General features: G+C 41.2%; 2 protein-coding genes across 2 annotated transcripts; both read left to right on the forward strand.

Annotated features, from left to right (window-relative positions):
* Nucleotides 1–5,379: 5,379 nt before the first annotated feature.
* Nucleotides 5,380–14,739, forward strand: LOC128722894 (motile sperm domain-containing protein 2-like). Its single transcript, XM_053816580.1, has 8 exons — nt 5,380–5,479; nt 7,573–7,722; nt 7,798–8,139; nt 8,213–8,433; nt 12,876–12,957; nt 13,488–13,600; nt 13,666–13,866; nt 13,960–14,739. Exons 1-8 carry the CDS (start codon nt 5,380–5,382, stop codon nt 14,344–14,346), a joined length of 1,596 nt encoding a protein of 531 aa, XP_053672555.1. The 3' UTR covers nt 14,347–14,739.
* A 1,756-nt stretch (nt 14,740–16,495) lies between these two features.
* LOC128723035 (transcriptional repressor CTCFL-like) lies at nt 16,496–19,321 on the forward strand. Its single transcript, XM_053816738.1, has 4 exons — nt 16,496–17,477; nt 17,576–18,634; nt 18,716–18,834; nt 18,900–19,321. The coding sequence occupies exons 1-4, from the start codon at nt 16,496–16,498 to the stop codon at nt 18,951–18,953; spliced, it is 2,214 nt and encodes a 737-aa protein (XP_053672713.1). The 3' UTR covers nt 18,954–19,321.
* The last annotated feature ends 2,643 nt before the right edge of the window (nt 19,322–21,964 follow it).

Consider the following 21,964-nt stretch of genomic DNA (forward strand, 5'->3'; position numbering starts at 1 on the left):
TACACCCGATTCACGAGTTGCTTTGCAGGGAAGTCCGTTTTTCTACACCATCGAAGCCGTTCGTCGTGACCGAGTTGTCAGTTGTGCAGTTCCACTCGCAGTGAGCAGCATCATCGCCGTCTGACATAGTTGGCTGCGATTTTCGAGCCATCCGTTCTGGGTGAGGAAGGCGGGGAGGGTATTTCCCGATGGAAAGCGCCTGCGGGAAAATCGTATACGCGCTGACAGGTTAATATACCCGTAAATCAGGTGTGTCCAACTTGTTACATTTTTACATACTTTTTGTCTTTCTTTATTTTTCCCCCGCAGGTAACTAGATATAATTTTCATTGTATATCTTATCAAAATTTGTGCTCTTTTTTTTGGAAAACAGTTACCACTTTTCTTTTCATTTCATGATGGAGCAGTTGCATGTATTGAAATTATTCTATAAATATGGTTTTAACACAATTATTATAACCAGTCTTACTCAAATTCTAATGAGTTAAAATCCAGAATCCATACATGAATATAGAATAATTGTAAATTCTTTCCTTTCAACTGTAAATTCAAACCGGTCGGTGAATCGAACTGTCAAACCACGCTTCCGCGTGCGATGTTCTAATGTGCGGCATGGCTACGCGCAACAAATCATATGGAACCGCCAAGCAACGGTCAAACCATGGTGTTTTTACATCCATTATTTACACTTTGCGCGTCGTTGTCGTTGGGTCCGCACGTTTGTCAGTACCATCGGAGTTTCCGGCAACAAATTGATGCAGTTAGTTCGCGAGATGAGCTATTTAGATTAATGAAATTAAACTCGTATGCCGCGTCGTGCGTTTACTTGCGTAGTAAACAACACCCTCCTGTTTACCACGATCGCATGCGAGCGAATGTGTCGATTTAGTGTAATGAAAAGTGAATGTGATAATTTAGCAGTGGTAATCAGATAGGTGCCATATCACATATACGTATATTGGGAGTAATAAGACCTGTATGACTAGTTATCGATATGAAAATACCGTTCAAAAATGTGCTTTCTTGCAAAAAGGTCACAACAGGAGGTGACCTTGACCAGCAACCCGGCCGGCGAATGGCAATCGAGTGTGAAAGGGGTGTTACTGATTGGTACACCCCCTCATCGACAGCTAAAAACGTGTCAGTGGTGTAATCGTAGTCACCTTTTGGACTTGGGGTAAACTGCAAGATAAAAATGATAATTTCTAAATGTTGCGCTCGATAACGAACAAAGTTTCATCATCGGGAAAGTAAATGGAAGCACATTGTTTACCGAAGTTAACATCGATTTTTTGCTCACTCCTTTTACCCTGTCGGGAAAAATGACACAAAGCAACACGAAGATCCTCGCGTGCAAATCAATCTGCATGAGGGGCATGCGGTTCGTTGGGCTCCTTTTTCATCCCGGCATGCATTATTTATACTTCTGCATGCGGTCTTGCAAAAATGGAGCCGGTTTTTAGTCAGCATTTGAGTGGAGGATAAAGGAAAGGCAAAATATGGCAGGAATGTAATGTAAGAATGCAATTTTGATCTTTTTCAATCTTTCGCTTTTATTTTATGATGGAACAGTAGTTTGTCAGGTCTAGAGTACTGTAAGTGCAACTGCATTTCTTCCCCAGTTACAACAGTGCATAATAATCTTTATGTTCCATCACAGTGTTTTGTACACTTCACTGGACTTTTCCTAGATTACGCCAACTGTTCCGATTGATAAGGAGACATTGACTTGATTTATCAACCCGTCCGTAAACTATGCCGATCGGTAAACCGGCATGACATAATGCTTTTACGATGCATTTCACGCTCATTAAACTTGTTGTGTCTGGAACATTAATCGCATTTCAATAAAAAGTCTCAATAGATGCAAATAACAAAGTCATGCGGATAACTTTGTATGCAATTTAATTCTTTAAAGATAGTTCTCATATTTTGCATTGCTTGCAGTTGTTCCATTTAAAAAAAATGCCACAGTCTCGCCGATCAGCTTCGTTGAGTGACAATGCCTTTTTCCATCATTCGAATATCACCCTTGAAATGGCGCAACTTTTATCGACAACGGTGTTCGTGGATCGATGGTGTTTTATGTCATAAATTCTCCGACTCGGTGGGGCCCATTTCTACCAAACATTGATTACACAACACCGTCGTTTAGAAGCGAGTCGTAGATTATCACAATGATGAGGTTTGATAAACGATAAACGTATCGAGAGTTTCGGAGGGAATCGTTCGTGAGGAACCGGTTTGTTCACCTTCCGGGCATCGATGCAAAAATCATAATATGCAGAAAAATCGACAAGTTCACGGCAAAACGGCGTCTAATACCAGCTGTTGGACAAGGCCGGCGTTTCGTTTGCTCGCCACGTTTCTTGCTAAAAGCCCGTAAACAGGAAATGTTCATCAGATTTCATTTTTGAAAAGCTCTATCCAAACTATGAACAATCATTCGCTCGAGGCTACAGAGTGTTTACCATAGTACTTGAAGCAAGTAGGCAAGTTTCCGCGCATATCTTTGATTCCTTACTCCGTACAACGTCATCGTCTGAGAATTAGCAGCTTTGCACCCCATCATCATGATTTTCCTTTTAGCTATTTTTTTATTTCTACCCATTGTCTTGCATTTTTATTCTGATTGACGCAAAACATTGTGGATAAATTGTGTTTTTTAAGTGGCACAAATACGTTTGAACTTTATTTGTTTTGCATTAAGCTCATAAATCATGTGCAACCTGAAATTAACATCAGAAGATTCTTTTCATAGGATTTTATTTACTAAGTTATCAAAAAAAAGCTTGATGCTAGATAGCCTATACATTTATGCAATGGAGACATTAAGTCGGTGCAGACACGTTATGAAATATTCTTTATGGATAACATGGCGTTTTAATAGCTTAATTAATATAAGCGATAATATATTCTGCTATGAATATGTTTCTCTAGTACTGAATATTTTTGTGTGAACTTAAATTTTTATCAACCAACGGAATGCAAGCCAAGGAAAGCTGTCTATGGATTTATTTACGTGTTTAATCACATGCAGGTGTCCTGTTCCGAAAACGTAAGTGATTCCTGTTTCATGTTCCGAAAAGTGTGCCCCATTTGTTACTGGATTTTACAAATGTTATCGTACTGGAACATATGATAACACACGTGGTTATTTGCTGATAAGCCACCTGGTTGTATGGTCCTCGCAACATGCTTACTGTCATAGTCGTATCGACGCGATTACCGGTGATATCATAATTCTCTTCGCGTTCACGTGTGGATGTTTTTCTCCCATCAGCCATGAGTGTCGTAGTTTTTTGTTTTATTTTTCTGTCTGCCTTCGTCTACTACCATGAACGCAAATTAGCATCCATCAATATCAGCTTCCTAATGAGCGATTGGGGAATAGATGCTCATGGCCATTAAAAAAGTTCATGTTTCGTGCGACCCTACCATATCCTCTCAGCATTCTTGTTGTAGTTGTAATTTGGGTGCTCTTTGACAACGTCTATGTCAAGCACATGTTGTGAAAGAAGCATTATTTTGGACGTTGTGGCTCGCTTTATACTAGGATGACGAACGCGTTTATTCTTGTTCTCTTTTTCCTTTTAACTCTTATCCTTATTAACTAAACCGCCCTTAAATTTCCCCATACATCTTTTATTATTTTCTGTGCATCGGTGGCGATTATTGTTACCAAAAAATATCGCTTACACCGCTACCAAGCCAGCAACTTATTGCTCCATCGCAAGACCGGCCATCCACGAGCAGTGCATTGGGAAAAGCGATGATGGCTGCCCAGGGCAACGATAGACCGCGTGGGGAGTGAAAGAGTCCGAGAGAGCAAGCGTTTCTCGTCGTTCGGCGGCTTCCCTCCAATGAAAAAAAAAACCTCCCAAACTAGACGTCGAAGCAGGCGACTGACCTAAGCCGGGGCTAGCTGGGCCTTGCTGGGACGATCACGCGACAGTCAGTTTTCGGAGTGCGTTTGGTCGCGTTTGGCAGCGACTCGTTTGTTCGCGTCTGTAGCTGGTGGTATTTTTGAACGTACCAAAACGAGCAACAGCAAATTAGTGGTCGAAAAAGGTGGCAAAAAACCAACGATCGTCGGCATACCACACTTGCGCCTGGTTCTACAGTAAGAAATAGCCGGAGAAAACGAAATAAGAAAACAAAATTCACTGCTCCTCTCGTGTGAAAATTCGCACGTGTCACACACCCGCGTACATGATAACGGCCGATTACGGTCTCAGTATACGTTTTGCTCCCTTTTGGGATTGGGTTGTTGTGTGCCTATTTTGCTGAGTGCGCCTAGATTTCATCTCCTGGCAATCCGTGAAAACCGTGCTCCAAAAAAGGGCAACCGGATTGCCATTGACGAAAGCGTTCAAACACGGCACGAAAAGCACGAGAGCTGCTAAACGGCGACGTGTGCTGCTCTTCCCGGTGTGCGATCTCGACCGCCAACTAAGCAAACCTGTTCCGGTGGAATAACAAAAAGCCAACTATTATTAACGATCGAGCTTCATCCCGCTGACGGAACGGCAAATCTAACGCACACTGGTAACGCTCTTTAAAAAAGAAACGCGTACTTCTAACCCTCGCGATCGCGTCCGAGACCCGCCGGATGCTTATCCGAAACCCAGCCCGGCATCTGACGGTTCATTGGCTCATTGGAGATCGGTTACGAAATCGCCCAATACGCGGTTAAAAACGGACCGACCTTCCCGCGATACAATCCGTCGAACGCTCGCCACTCAAAAGTGCGTTTGAGTGTGTGTTTACGTACATTAGGTCTCTGACGTCTACAGCATCCAATAGAGCAGCTTCCGTCGAGATCAAATCGATCGGGTGGTTGCTAAGCGACGGTTGTCATTTCTCATACCGGAGAAGTTGAATAGATAAAAAGGACGGTGAAAACAATCAAACGTTTGAGCTGCGGCGTGGTTCGTGGTTGTAGCCAAGGTGGCGAACTAGAACTGTGCTGGTTGCGGTCGGTTACGCACCTGGTGATAACAGCGAAGGTAGTATTCAGCTGATACGGAAACTCATTTCAGCTTAGCACGGTCAAAAATCTTGCCTCCGACAGGGCAACGTTTGCAGAGCGCCATGTGGAATGTGCTTTCTTGTGGAGTGTCTTCGTGAAAAATAAAGGAAGATCGACGTGTTCGTCCCAGTTATTAGAACGTGTGTTCCTCTCTGATCACTCGGTGGACGAGTGCGATGAGCCAGAAGTGAAATCAACCGTCGTGAAGTAAGTGTAGTGCATTGGCTCTGATCTAGCACGTGCGTTGGTGCCAGTACAGTAGTAGTTAGTATCTCGTGAGTTCAGTGTCCTGCGACAGTGCCTTTTTTCGTAGTGCATGTAGTGGACGTTATTCGACGTTTTCCGAAATGACACTGCCCGAATTTCATAACCCGTCCGCGGCTCAGGTGGACGAACTCCGCCAGCTGTTTAGGGAGAAGTTGGAAAAAGACGCAGCCAAAGTGCCAGGTATGTGGTGTGAGCATCTCTCATGGATGTAATGCGATGAACAATGATAGCGACTTTCTGCCGTGTTATCACTTTTTGCTATTAACGTATTCTCGCATCGAAAAAGAACCTGCAGATCGAAGACGAAGTCGCGATAATATTTTTGTTTAACTCATGTGAATTATGGAAAACAGTCATGCCGGCGATAAAATATTCGATTGCCGAGACAGGATTTTTATGAATAATACTTTTGCGTGCAAGAAATACTTTGAAAATGAACAGACAAAGGGAATTTTACACGATCTCTCTTATCTTTACTGTTATCAAACAATCAATTTACGCTTCCAATAGCAAAACGGGAACAAATGTGATGTTTTAAATTGTAACATACAATGTTTTTCATGAGCCACAACATGGTAATCTTTGTAAATACAGCCTTGCCCCGACTAATATTTGCTTGTCCAACCGGCGTTATCACTCGAATCAAGCACGCCTTTTAATGGGTATTACAAAGATTTGCTATGCACATGCAAGCATTATTCATGCTAGTGGCGCTATCCGCCCTGTTGGTTGTTTGTAATATGAAAAGCTTAATACGTGAGAAATGAGCACCATTCGATTATTTCAAAAATTGCCAAACCCCTGCTACCAGTTGTGGTGCTATTTTTTTTCTATGACCTATTGGTAGTAATGAAATGACGCAAATAATGACAAACATTTGTTGCTTGTATTCATCAAATCATTACCTTTTTTTTATATCTTTTCCTGTTGAACCGGATATTGTTTTTCGTTTTTTTTACAATTTGGAAGTGCAACTGCGCATTTTTTTTGTTAATTTGGTTATCAACATTTCTTCAAACAGCTGAATTGCTGTTTGAATTGTTGCTTAAAAATGTTTAATACTTTTTTTCAAATTCATTTTTTATTTGAAGAAAATGAAAATTTTTGTACTAGAGGAAACTTTTCGATTGAAGGCATTCAAAGCATATGCGAACATAAATTAGAGCGCATCTCCATTTTATTCGTACTTTATTCGGTGCAACTTGACCTATACCATTGCAAACTGTAGGCATTAGCTCATCTACGCCGCGCTTACACACTGAGTGGACGTGTTACAAACGGCTCATCAACGCCCCATCGTGGCACGATGCACTGCCTCTGCTTTCGCCGGACTAGAGTGGCGTTTTATCGCATGGCGAATTGACGGAGTTTTAGGTCCAAGGTCGCCCATAGACCCAGTCCTATGTCCCGGGGGCCCAACACTTCGCTACCGGACCGTGGCAGACGTGCTCGTCTTGTGACACACTCTCTCACACGCTTCACGAACCAGCATGACCCAATGTTAGCCAGGCGTTTGCTCTGGGCACGGTCGATGACGTCGGGCTCACGGTGTAGAATGACGTTCAAGGTCTCGAGTGGAGTTGAGGAGTTAGATAAGTTGCGCTCATCGCGTCACATTTATAGTGCTATTCGTTCCGTAGGCCTCGAACATCTTGGACCAAAAAAAAAGTAACACATTTTGAGCCGTCCTTTCCCAAGCTTCATCGTACCTTAGTGCCATGCTATAATACGCATTGCGAAGTTCTCTTCTATGCGTTTTTTTTGGATGGGAACACCTTTAAAAAGATCGTAATTTGAAACTTGTATCACAAGAAATCTCTAGCAATGCTGCCGCGAGGATTTCCCAATTTTATTTTTGTAGTAAAATAAACCAATAAGATGAAGAATAAATGGCTGGTAAAACATATGTACCAGATAAACAGGAAAATCGATGACAAAAACCGCATAGAACATTAATAGTTTGAATAGATGATAAGCCTTTCATCAATTCATTTTTATCAAATTTACATGTTTCGTGCAAATCGCTCTATTTGTTTTATTGCACTATTGAAATATCATTCTCCAACTAAAAATATAAGGACACATTATTCAAGATGCTCGAGCCATATTTCTAGTTCAAGGTTTTTTCTTTATCGACGTGAATTAATGAGCACCGAGCTTTGGAGACATGTTGACTCACTTTCTTTTTTTTGCTGGCTCTTAGCAACACTTGAATATGTATTCGTCTCAGTTAATCTTTCTTACTAATAACATGTGCTGTTTATCTTCCACAGTCGGTGGCTTTCATCAGCACGATCTGAAATGGGTCTTTGAAGGCGACGTCTGGTTGACGAAATTCCTAGAAAACAATGATGTGAACATGAAGGACTCGCTAAAGCAACTCTGGGAGACGATGGAATGGAGAAAACAGTCGGGTATCAACGGTGCGTTCGAATGAGTGTGTTATTGTGGTGCATTACTTTTATTTTTAAATGTTTCTATGTTTGTTAATTTTGCAGACATTCGTGAGGATAACATCCGCATGGAGTACATCAACGATGCGTTAATGTATCCACGGGGGCGTGACCTTGACGGTAAGACGGTGTTCATCTTCAAGTCAAAACTGTACGTCCGGGGGACGCGCAATTTGGACGATCTCAAAAAGTGCTTCCTCTATTGGATCGAACGAATCATTCGCGAAGCGAACGATGATCTTGTGACGATCGTTTTCGATCTTACCGATACGGGTCTGAGCAATGTCGATATGGATTATACGAAGTATATTATCAACACGTTCAAGAATTACTATCCCTGCTCTCTGAACTACATCCTAATCTACGATCTTCCATGGATTTTGAATGGTAATTTCGAGATGCAATCTTTTGAATCTGTTGACACGAATTAACAACAAAAGGGGGGATTATTTTGTTTTAGCTACATTTCAACTCATCAAAAGGCTCCTACCTGCCAAAGCCGTTGATCGGTTAAAAAACATCAGCAGTAAAAACATCCGAGAGTATATCGATGAAGACAATATGCCGCGAAGCTGGGGTGGTAATGACGATTATGTGTTCCAGTTCGTACCAGAAGGGCGACGAATGATGGAGCTACCGTTAATGCAAAATGGTGTGCCGAATGGAATCCTCTCGAAAAAGGTAAGTCGACATCTTTCATTTTATTTTAATAGAATGATAATATTGTTAGTTCGCTTACTGTGCTTCTTGCTTATACTTACATACGAAACTTACACAAATATAGACCAAGCGTGTCCATGCATTAACGGGCGAGCCAAAAAATGGTTATTATGTAGGGAACACTAATGCATTTAAGCTTTGATTAAGCCTTTATCCTTACTGGCCTTCAATGAATCTTTTCCAATTAAAGCATCTCCGTACAAAAAGCACAATACCGAAAGGTGGGTTTGGAAAGCACCTTAAGAAATGCATGCTATTTAGATCAGGCTGAAGCAAATGAACAATTTAACCTGATCTTATATTATATACCCGTCGCAAATGTGTATTCTGCGGCTAAAGGCAAATGAAAAATATTTTAATTTACCCATTCTGATGGTATATGTATTTGGTGTATGACATTATCCATTCTAATGGTATATATGGATATGGAAATTAAACGGTGTGAAGGTTAAAGGTGTACCAAAAAACCGTGCTCAAATGTACTGATTCCTATTTATTGTATTATATTTTTCATCGATAGCATTTGTACATCTCTACTGTTTGGTAGAACGTCTGTTGCTGTGATCTTCAGGCTGACGAACGGCATGCATAACAGATGATGGGGCTGTAGGAATTATGCTCTTTTTGTTTCAATTACTTTTGTAATGCTCGATGATTACCATTTCATATTCATCAAAGCGATAACGAAGGTCTTGTAATTATTATTGATCGTTCATATAAACAGAACATTTTTTGTATACAAATAATAATAAATTACACCAATAATCGTTACAATCAACAAAGCATATTATCGAAAGATAGGCGTTCCATGACTGTAATTGGAGTATAATTGTTAGTAACTAAAAACAACCTAAAGCTAACTGGAGACTTGAAGGCGTAGTGGAATTTTAAGGGCTTTTATTACTGCGTTCGTTTAGACTTGACGTTGGGCTATTAATTTAAAATTTAAGCAATATGGTTGGTTCCCATGCTGTTCAAGAAAAAACAAAGGCAAAAGTGGTTAAGCTTTTACGAGTTGGAAGATACTAGTTAAATATGATTCACATCGCGAAACAGTTGTAAGCCGCGTAAGGTTCAGTATATAACGGTGTACATAAAACAAATCCCGTCTCTTCCGTGCCCTTCGCTTCCTTCTCCGTACCTCGTCGGTTGAATAGGTTCAATTGAGATCGGTCTCCGCGGTTCGCGAGAGACGGTAAAACAATTTCTTCGACTACCGCAACTCAGTCAGTTGCGACGGCACCGGGCGTGTCCTGCTCGCGCTGAGTTAATTCATGTCGACCAACGTGCATTTGCCGCTCGTCGTGGACCGGCGGGCAGGAGAGCGAAAGAGTGAAAAAAGAGCCCAAAAGAAGGCAAGACGTTGAAAGTGATACTTGCGGGATGTTTAGTAATTTACTGTACGTTGATCGCGACAGACACGCGGCGATTTTTCGTGGATGTATTTCGATGGTGTAGCCCACTTTACTGCATCCTCGTGGCTATTCTGCTCACACCGGAGGTTCCTCCATTTGTTTTTGTTTTACTTGTTTCGTGTATTCTATTAGTGACCCAAAACGCACAAGAATGGACTCACTACGTTTTGTAAAGTGATTTAAGACCGCAGTCAAACACCCGTTAAACAAAGTTCACTAGGGGCAACGAAACAATTCTAATCGAACCATCTTGTCAGTGGGGAGCTTACCGCTGGCTAGAAGCATGTACTGATAGCGTGAATATAATTCAATGAGAGTGCCATTACTGAAAAAAAAAACATTTGAATGCAGCACGTAGCATTTTGGAACCAGTTAATCGGTTATTCCGGGATTGAACATTGACTGCCCGTTGCACACTGTAGTAACGAGTGCTATTTGTTTTACTACTAAACCCTAAACTAAATATTGATTGTTCGCTGCAGCACGTGGGTGCGGTGGCAAAACATGATACATCGTAACAAAAATCAAAACCTTCAACTCACACCGCTGGGAGCAGTTTCGATTCCGAAAAAATTGATCGATTATAGACACTGAAGAGCTTCACGCAACCCGATGTTGAGTATAGCTCCAATCAGCTAACATAACAGAACGGGAAGTATCGTCTTCTGTAGTTTGTGACAAACTTCGTAAAGGTACGCACGTGGTCAATTAAGCATGATGTGTTTGTAACAGAAAAAAAGTATTTTAAAAATTTAACATAGGAACATATAGACGACCGGCTACTGTAAAATATCAGGATACTATTGTGTCGTTCCACATCACAGTTTCTACGAAAACAATGGCTCGGGTAATTAAAATCTATTTTATTTTTTATCATATTTTCAGCGATTTTTGGGAACCATTTTTAATTTTAGTAAAAATAGCTAATCTTTGGCATCATTTTCGTCGTAGCAGTTATTAATGAAAGTAGTCGTGGAAACCTATTGTAGAGGGTTATGTAAACGACAGCTTTTGCATCCCGTGTATGGTTTACGACGAGTTTCGCACATACGTTGCTCTGCAGGTCTGCTTACTCTATGCGCTTCGGATCATGACCCGCAACGCAAGTAGACGCACCTAATAACAGTGCCAATTCGTTCGATGGGAGACGTAAGCGGGACACCGGGTCGATACAACCGAAGGGTGCACATGGGGCAGAAATTTCGTGAACGGTGAATGGAACCGGTTTGTTTGGACTATATCCGACCATTGAGGTACCGATTGTTGCAAAAAGGAGAGAGTACCATCTACTTTTGAATGTGTGATTGTTGCGACATATGTTGTACACTACTCTTGCATTGCACAGTTGCTGTCTTGACAAACCGTGAAAAAAGTTCGTTGACCTGGTTCAGTAATGATCCAAAGGTAATTGTGATGCCGTAAAGGTAATTGTGGTTGTATGACAAGACTATTTTGTAATTTATCCTAATTCAAAGTCGATTCATTTTAGACACTGGATAATGTTATGGATTATTTTGGAGTTTGAAATTCACTTTAAACGAACACCAACACTGCACTGAAATTTTAAATACTACACTACTTTAAATATTGTATCTTTTTTGTAATTGTGAGCTCAGTGTTTGATAATGAGCCCATTGATTAATTTGCAGAAGACTTAAACTGCTTTTCTGATGATTTAAACTGATTGATGTTCAAAGTTCTGATTGTACTTGCGAAAAATGAAACATTATCTTAATTCCATAATACATAATTCGGATCGATATTAGAATTCAGAAAGCGCTAAGCTCATATAGAAATAGATTGAAATTCTTTTCCTTTACGGATTACATCAGCCTTTTAATTTGATACACTTTGGTGTAGATACTGATGTTCATTTTGTATCGACAATTATACTGATGGTATACCTATGGCTTTAGAATTAACCGTTTTAAATATCAAGTCATCATAAAGCGAGCAATTTTGTTTGTTTCTTACGGTCGATTCTTTAACTCGCATCTTAGAAACACTGGTTTTTAGAAGTCGCCTGAATATGCGAGATTCATTCGAGCAGATCAGACATAATTATAAACAAACAGCTAAGCTAAATGTCAAAACAATTGCATAGTGGCCGAACCTGACACCTGTTACAATACAAGATTGCAAGGGCTTCCATGACGCGAGTGAGTTGGAAGAAAAACGTTGCAGCAGAACGAGAGACAAACTCGGTTCACACGCCAAAGCCGTGTTCAGAAACTGTCTAAGGTCGCAGGGAAAAGCAAAAAAGAAGTCCCGACATTGGATAGCGTGAACAAATCAATTATACATCAACAGCACACCTTTTCCGACCCCGAAAAACCACGGGCGGTGTGTCAAACCAATCGATAAATTCGTATAGATACGGTTTACTTTTCAATGGCCCACGAACGATCACGGTAAACCGGGTGAAAATTCACTGCTACTTCAATTGTTAAAGTGTTTTTTCTCAAATTTTTAAGGAACATTACAGTATTGCAACAAGTGCTTGTGTCGCTCAATTAAATTTTTCTGTTTTACTTCACTTGATCCTTCGGTTCAATGTTGTTCTCAAACCTACCGAATCTAGTTTAAGTGCATGTCAACAATTCCCGCAGAACATGATTATTGGTTAAATTAGCTGTATGTAGCCACCCTTTCAGTATTATTGCGCACACCCCATCATAAGCTAGGTGGCGTTAGTCTCAACGGTAGCAGCTGCAGGTTCGGAGCTATTTTTAAAGTTTATAGTGAGTTTTGCTCCCTAACCTAGGTCATTAAATATATCGTACACCCCCGGGGAAGCCAGCTAGCTCGGTATATACTGCTACCGGCGAGTGTAGAATCTGCGGTTCTGCATATTAAGGGCATTAAGTATGCAACGCTAGAGGAATTTATCAAAGCTTTCCAAACATTATCAAGCTTATCATGGATCAAAATTAAACAGTTTAATCTGTAATAGTGACTTACTGTGTTCGTTTCTCCCCTTTGCTGTAGGTTCACTTTGCCAATCTAAGCCCACCGGATTCCCCAATGCTCGATGATAAGATGAGTACCAGTTTCCCCGAACATAGCGACGGTAAGTGCGATACGCTACAGTTGTATTCGATTATTAATGTTGTTCGCCATCAGTCCAGTCCGTAATGTATATGACTGAAAAGCAAATGAAGCAACGCCTCACTGGCAGAAAATCGATTTCATTAATTTTAAATGCACCGGCATATGTTAATCCCGCTGGATATGTTTCGTCGCTTGAACTATCCTGGTCGCATTCTGTAAGATGTGATTTAAAAATATGAACCCGTACATTATGTAATGTAGTTTTTGTAGTATGAGCATACATCGGTCGCTTAATTTTGAACATTGCATATTATAAAGGAGTATTAATATTTTTCCTATGAAGAATGATGGCTACTATTTTTAATTCATAGATTTCATAAAAAAAACTCACATTATCTCGGCTCAGACGAATGTGCTCATTTCTAGGACAGTCAGTGCTTTCTTTGCGTCACCATCGAGTACTATCTTGAAAATGTGCTTCCATCGTTATGCTTTATCTGCGTTCAGCTGATATTACCAACAACTGTTATTATTGTGTTTCGATTGCAGGCGAAATGTTGCGGATAAACCCGCAAAACATCATAACATTCTCCAAAGCCGGCAATGACTTCGTCGGATCGGTAGAAATTACAAACGTCGACAGCAAGGATGTATCGTACAAGGTAATGCCAATCAAGACTCGGAGATTTGAAACGTGTTTTGATGATTTCTTTTTTTTATCTCTTAGGTGAAAACTACTGCACCTGATAAGTTTCGTGTGCGGCCCAGCACTGGTGTTTTGCAGCCTTCGGCAAGCGTCACGATAAATGTAATACTGCAGCATGGAAACACAATACAGACGCTTAACCGGGAAAAATTTCTGGTGATGTGTATTGGACTGACACACGAAATTTCCAACAATCCGCAGGAGTTAGTCGAATTGTGGAAGGTGAGAACGACGCGTAAACACCCGGCACACGGTCTCTTTGATTCATCCACTGCAAAGAAATACACATTTGATAATATATATATTATATTGTAGACTATTTCCGCAAAAAGCGCATCGGTGGAGCAGCATCGTCTGAAGTGCGCCTTGCCGGTTATGTTTGACGAGAGTGGCCTGGAGTCGGTGTTTGGTGCAAGTTCTAATGCTGGTTCAGATCAGTACAGCGCGATGGGTGCCTCGTACATCGGCAGCGGTACGATAGGTTTAAGCGTGGATAAGCAAATGGCAATGGTTCAGCAAACCATCGCTCATCTGAACGAAACGACGCACCGGCTTGAAACGCAGACGAAACGAAATCATAGATTTCAATGGGTAACGTGCGTGCTGTTCATCTTGCTTGCAGTGGCTATCGTGTACATATTGAAAGTAGAAATTCAAAGCAACGCTTCGCAGTACTGCAGTACCAACGGAGGGCACCATTAAAATCAAGCACAGCTGTGCCGTCGTTTCTTTTCGAGAAATATAGCTGAGCTGCTGTCGGAAGGACAGCAGTTGTTCATTTTCTCGCACGCTTGCCAGCTATTTCATTCCCGAGTCTTGGCTTGTTTCGTTTTGTCATGTCTTACCACATATGCATACAGGCCACTTATCCGTCAGATCTCTTATGGGTTGTTCTGAAGCACATAATTTTCGCTGTATTATTAGGTTTCCAATTTTTTGTTCAGGCTAGGGTAATTCTGTTGCATTAAGTTGTCTCCTATGGTAGGGTGATTTTAACATGTAAATTATTTGTTAGTTGATTATAGAATAACCAATTTTGTATCTGTCGCCGCCATTATCGCCCAATAAAAGCCAGTAGGGTACATTCGTGTTGGAAATAAACAATTTACAAGAAAACATTTGGATTTACTTTTCTTCTTGTGATATATTGAAATTTGTGAAAGAATATTCATTCTCTTCAACTGCTTATTATTCGGCGCTGCAGTCGCTTAGCGACCTTGGTCTGCAGAAGGAGAGTCTGGAAACGCGATCGATCAGAGACTGTTCTGTAAATTTCTATTATCAATTTGGCTTTCTGTAGATAGATTGTTCCCTAAGAACCTGCTGATGATTCGCCTTACGCTCAAGTCTCCACTGCTTTTTGAGGACTTTGATTATACGATCTTACACGTTACAGCTCTGCACGGCAAGGATGTGTTTTCGAAAGCAGAGACTATGTTACTTTTAAAAGGCTTCGGATCTTAACCCATTTACAGAGCAAAGGCATGTGCAAAGCAAAGGAATGCACGATGTTCGAATACAAGGTTCACTATATCACAGTCACAAACCTAGCCTCTAGTTTTATTCTTTCAACTGTAATAGTTGTTTATCTCTATTTTCTGTAAGTATCTCTATTCTCACCAATGACTTATCAAAACGGTTTTATTTAATGTCTTATTTCAAAATGATTTTGTTGAAAGCCGTTAATATAATTTCTTTTTGAAAATGAAAGCAACGGTTTTTAAAAGCCCTTCAGTAACGTCAACAGCCATACGATGACAGCAATTCTTTTCAAATTGATAAATTTATACATTATCAAAACTCTCTCTCAAAATGGTATTTTAAATTTTCTTTATTTTTTGCTAAGATGTTTAGCACAATAAATAAAATCAAATGTAGCATTATTTATTTCTTGGTTATATGTTCTTTTGTTAATTTTTCAATTACGTACACCAACTGTCAAAAATGGAATCAATATGGCGGCTACAAGATTATGAGCTAACCATGTTTGTTACTTATTTCAGTAAAATTTACAGAACCAAGCGTGCCGTGCTTTTTGTGAAGGTAAAAGAATTCAAAATTATGTTATTTATACGAACCAAATATTTGAAATTCAAAGTGTAATATACTATACATAATCTAAATATGTACTACTTGCTCGAAATGTTGATTTAGCATATTGTGCTTTCGCATCATATCAAACGATGTTTGATCGAAGCAGCGCCGACGGTGATAGAAATTGGAATTTTATTCAATAATCGCGAACCCAAGCTCCATCTAGCCGTGATATTTCCGAATGAGAGTTGTAAACAAACAAACTAGAGTGAAGTGTTTCTGCTTAATATTATATGAATTATAGGCTCAGCAATCTTGAAAAAAAGTGTATTTTGAAATTTTTTATGCTAGGAGATTTTTACGCTTTCAAAATGGCGATTTTATGCGCTTGATTTTTTTTATGCTCACGGGCTTATTACTTGCGTGTGTGTGTGGATTGTTGTTCGCTGGTTTCACGTATGTGTTGGTTCAAATCAATTCTGACAGCTGGCGTAACGTTTTCGTGTTTACATGATTATTTACGTTTGCAAAACACTGCTCGTGCGTACAAACTGTGGAAAAACATCATTGTTGTTCTAAGGATTTCTTACAGAATTCGAAGAGAAGTTATCTTTACAAAAAAATGTTTTCCTTGAAAGGAGTGAGCTAAAATAATGCGCAAAATTTGATATCACTGTACTACATCAACGAATTGTAATACGTCGCGTAAACTATGTGTCTATAATACGGAATACAACAATCTTTTTTATGTCTTATTTCGTTGCTATAGGTAATTTTGCATTGGATTAACTTTCAAGCTTGAACAGCAGCCCCGAACATGAGTACAAAAAGAAATAAAACGGAGCAAAGTCCCAAGCAAAAGGGCAATCAGGATACAGTACCAGCACCGATAAAGGTCACCAAACAGGAAAAGCTAGACACTGATGAGATGGAGTTGATGACTGCGGGTCTAGAGGATGATGATGATGGTGGGTGTTATTTTGTGGATCAGAAAGGCAATTACTACTACCAAGCCAACGAGGATGCCGAACTTACAGAGGTAGATAATGGACAGGCTCCTTTCGAAGTGCTTGATGTAGCTCCATCCAAAGATGACGAAGACGTTAGCTACGTACTAATCATGAACGATGGTGAGAACAAATCCACACTCGTAATGAACAACGGCGACGAGGCGAATATTGTCGATGGAAAGGAGGACGAAATATATGATTTCGAAGATTCGGACTTCATCGTTCAGGAGCCAGTGGTAACGAAGAAAAGGCAAGGTCGCGGAAAAAAAGGGCAGTCGGGTGCTGCAACGACGCTTATGTGCAACTACTGCAATTATACCTGCAGTAAAATGTTTTTGTTGTCACGCCATCTTCAAACACACTCCGAAGACCGTCCGCACAAGTGTGTGGTGTGTGAGCGCGGTTTTAAAACATTGGCTTCCCTGCAGAATCATGTCAACACGCACACGGGCACCAAACCCCATCGGTGCAAGCACTGCGACAACTGCTTCACGACATCTGGCGAGCTGATACGACACATCCGGTACAGGCACACGCACGAGAGACCCCACAAATGCACGGAGTGCGATTACGCAAGCGTAGAGCTGAGCAAACTGAAACGTCACATTCGGACGCACACCGGCGAAAAACCTTACCAGTGTCCTCACTGCACTTATGCTTCACCAGATAAGTTCAAGTTAACACGACATATGCGCATACACACCGGGGAAAAACCCTACTCCTGTGATGTATGCTTTGCCCGGTTCACTCAGTCTAATTCACTTAAGGCCCATAAAATGATTCATCAAGGTAAGCCCAATGAGCATATGTATGACTTATTTCGGATAATTAAAGAATTCAAATGCTTCACAGAAGATAATTGCCCTTTTTCCCCTGTTTATTTGCAGTTGGCAATAAGCCGGCTTTCCAGTGCCATCTATGCCCAACGACCTGCGGTCGTAAAACCGATCTGCGCATTCACGTGCAGAACCTCCATACAGCGGACAAGCCGATCAAATGCAAACGCTGTGACAGCACGTTCAGTGATCGATACTCGTACAAAATGCATGCCAAAACGCATGAGGGCGAAAAGTGCTACCGGTGCGAGTTCTGCCCGTACGCCTCGATCTCGGTGCGCCACCTGGAGTCGCATCTGCTGCTGCATACGGATCAAAAACCGTATAAGTGTGACTTGTGCACGCAGACCTTCCGCCAAAAGCAGCTGCTGAAGCGGCACATCAACTACTATCACAATCCTGACTACGTTCCGCCGACCCCGAAGCCCAAAACGCATCTCTGTCCGAGCTGCACGCGGTCATTCCGGCACAAGGGCAATCTGATGCGGCACATGGCACTGCACGATCCCGAGTCGTCGGTATGCGAAGAGCTGGCGGCACTGCGCGAAGGTCGCCAGAAGAAGGTGCAAATCATTGTCGATGATAGAGAATATAAGGGCGAGGAAGATGACTACGACGAGGAGGCAGAGGACGATGAAGAGGACGAGGAGGAAGACGAAGATGATGATGAAGAGAATGAGAACGTTGACGGTGAAGAGGGTGAGGAATCGCAGGATGGATCCCTTGGTGGGAGTGAAGTTGTCGTGCAGGATAACGACGGTCAGTACGTGGTGTTGGAGGTGATACAACTGCAAGATAAGGATGCAAAAACCGCCGACACGGTACAGTCGCAAGGAAAACGCACCTCGAAGCGAGTGGCAGCAGCGGCAGCTGCGGCGGCTCCCGCATCTTCTTCCGCTAAAAAAACGTCGCCCGTTTCTAAGTCGACCACCGAAAACGGAACATCTAAACGGTTGCAACGATCGCTGCGTAAAAAGCGGTCTCAAGCTCAGGACCAAAATATTTCGCTTGATCTCGAGGACATTAGTGTGGCCATGGTGGAGGACGAAGAGGATAATGAAAATGAAATCGTGATCGAACAGAGTACCGAATTTATCCTCCCACCGCACGGTAAGTGTTTTCAGTAGATATGTCGTGTTGAAGTTCAGTACTAATTTCAAGCATTTTATTATTGCGAAATGCTAGTCCCAGATTTGCAGGATACCGAATTGTTGATGTCTACGCTGCAAAGCGCAAAACGACAGCACTACGACGTAACCATCAGTCAGGCTGAGTTGGATAAGAACATGAGTAATTGCTTCGGGTTCGATGTAAGTTGTTAGAAATGTAAACACTTGGAATCATACAAAATTATAATCAACAACTCGCTTTACAGGATGATGAAGATGAAGATTTGGATCACAAAGCGACGATAACGTTGTTGCAGTAATAGTAACAAACATACGCGAGCGTATTTCACACATTTCTTTAGTTTTATCGCGAAAAGTGATTTGTATAATTAGTTCCAAGGCGTTCACGTTGTAGCTGGTCATCTGGTCGTTAGCGACAACGTTCTAGCCTTGCAAAATAGGCTAACGTTCTCGCAAGGATTTTGTGATTAATGCCTAGGAGCGGCCTGCGAGAAAATGGTTTTATGTTATTTGTAATTCTAGAATAGATATACGCTTTTCAGGTTGCGCATGTCGCAGGCGTTAGCTACTAGTATGAACCATCCGATGCTCTTAGAATGACTGAAATCGGAAAGTGCAGCAATTATATTTAATACGTTATATTGAGCAAAGGCAATATATTGTCAAACCAAATAGCATTACGAATGTTTTCTTTTTTCATCCAACAAAGGAGATATCACTGTTGTTTCATTTTGTGTGCATGTTGAACACAACAATGTACACAATTATAATATACACAAAAGAAATGTTTCTTCGATATACAAGGTAAGTTATTCCAATGTATGGCTTAAACTATATTTTAACAATGAATGATGAGTATGAATCAAGAAGCTATTTTTAGAATAGAATGAGCTAAAAAATGCAAAATTTTGGGATATATTTTTGAACACAGAGAGAAATTGTAAAATATTAGAATTCTCTTGTGTTTTATTGCAGCTCCTCAAATCATTTGTGATCTGCAGTTGATCAGTGTTTGAAAATCATCTTGAGCTTTTGATTACTTTTAATGCTTGCACAAATGATCCTTTTCGTCATACAAACGTGGTTCAACCAATGTGATTGATCATTTTCAGCCACTTTCCTGTATCAATCGATGCTTTTTGTCAACTTAATAAGCTATGATACAATGGCACCGGCCGAAGCCTAATTTTTCCACTCCGTTTAGCTCGATGGTCATTTTTTTCGATAGTTCATCATACCGCATTGCACGCTGTTTGGATGCTGATATCCGATGTTAGGTAATTCCAACCGACCCGGGTGGCACAAAAGTTACAACGAATACAATAGCAAAAAATGTTTAGAATTTTAATAAGCCCCGCAGAGGTAACGGTTTTTAAAGCCCTTCAAACTGATGCGGGTGATCGCGTGAGTGAATGTTGGCTGGGTCGCGTGCGCGCGTCATTTATGCGTGTAAGAAAGCGAAAGGAATCCATTAAAAGGCACAACAACGAATAGCGGACAGGATCATCCAACAGATGTCTATGATTTTGACCGTGTGATACTATCGCACAGTGGAGAAGCACCATTTGACCGCTGCAAACGGACCATTTGATGCGATCCCTCATTGGCTAGCGATTGAGCAATGTGACCATCGATGCGATTGCGAAACGCTACAATCAAAACGAGATTAACTTTTTAACGTTTCGGTCTCTGATTGTAGAAAATATTAAGACAGTTTTTTTTATGTAACGACGACATAAACTGTATGATGTTCGAATTGTATGCTCTTCAATGTCAAAGAGAAGTTTCTGAAGGTAAAATGTCGAATGCTATGATTATGTCTCCAAAGATAACTTAAACGGAAATAACGTTCCCATTTTATGATGGTTCTCAGCCGAATTTGTGGATTTTCTTTTATAAGCTGTGCTGTGACGTTTGAAGGACGATTGATTGAAGGTTTCAATTAGCAAATAGAACTACTTAAACCAGCTTGTAGAATTCATGAGATCGAGAACGATCATACAAATGCAGTTAGTCGAGTGTGTTACCAATTTGGCACATTTTCGTCAATGTCTTATTATACTATCTGATGGCTTTTTTATCGGGCGATTAGTTTTGCGACCCGAAACAGGGAATTCGTCAAAGCCTTTTAATTAGTTTGAGATTAGTATGACATAATGAATATTCGCATTTTATTCAATTTTTGCGTAGTTTTTTTTATAAAGAGTATTTTTCAAATTTATCTCCGTCTCCAATCCGTCGATACGATCACTGAATTTCGGCAAGAAAGAAAATGATTAAAGAAGAACAAAAATCAGGTTGATATATGGCTCTCGTTTCCTGTTGTGCTGGTCAACAGGCTGCTTGATTCATACGACTAATGTGAATCATGGGAAAGAAGAGTACGAATGATCTTTAGTAGAAGTTAGCTTTTCTTTGGTCAATCCGTTAGGAATAAATAACTTGCCTTTGCTTGATCTTCACTTGCATATAAATGGAGCAGAGTAAACTGTAAACTCGGCATGAATTTGAATCCTCAATCGTTTTCGGATCGAATTTTCTTTCCACATTTCATTTGTTTCCACACATTGTAGCAATCAAAATCCACCCTCCCGCATTACAATCGGTGAAAACGCTCGCCTTCGCCTACAGACAAAGAAGCAACGTGACCCTTTCGCACGGTAATGAGCAAACCGTGCAATCGATCCCAACCCACGAAGTGCACCACAAAGAGATGTTCTAATTATTACACCAACCATCGCCGAGGCAGCAGCAAATCAAACATAACACGGCCCGATCCGTCTTCAATTACCATTTGCTTTTCCCCGTCCGGTTCGTACTGTGGGGCTGTTGAAACGAGCATATTTAGGCCCGGTGGCGATTGTAAAATCCTCTACACGAAGTAAAACCCCCAGCTGACCGGCACAATTTCTCGCAATCACCCGCGGTATGCAATCGATTGGCGCACGGTTGGCTGGCTTCAGGTGTAGGGATCAAATACGCGACGTGGGACTCATTGATTTCTACTGCTTGGACCATTCTGGTGCTTCCCCAAGGAAATGATTTGCCCGGTTCTTGGCGCAGTAAGCTAACGTTCCAGAGACGTACGGTTCAACTACTGCGGCGCCCTCTGTTCCCGGGGCGATGGCTAATCATAACCTGCCCCGTTCGTGTGTTGACCAGTGCTTGGGCAACGTGGGCTGAGCGAAATGGTGTTTCAAATCGCAGAAATTAACCGCCACTACCATCGCCGGTACCGTAGAACATCTGCATTTGGTCGCAACGGGCTTGTGGAGCCATGCAATCGCGTACGGGCAGCGAAAACTCGTTT

This window comes from Anopheles nili, chromosome 3 (assembly GCF_943737925.1).
Source record: "Anopheles nili chromosome 3, idAnoNiliSN_F5_01, whole genome shotgun sequence".
NCBI classification, from domain to species: Eukaryota; Metazoa; Arthropoda; class Insecta; order Diptera; family Culicidae; genus Anopheles; species Anopheles nili.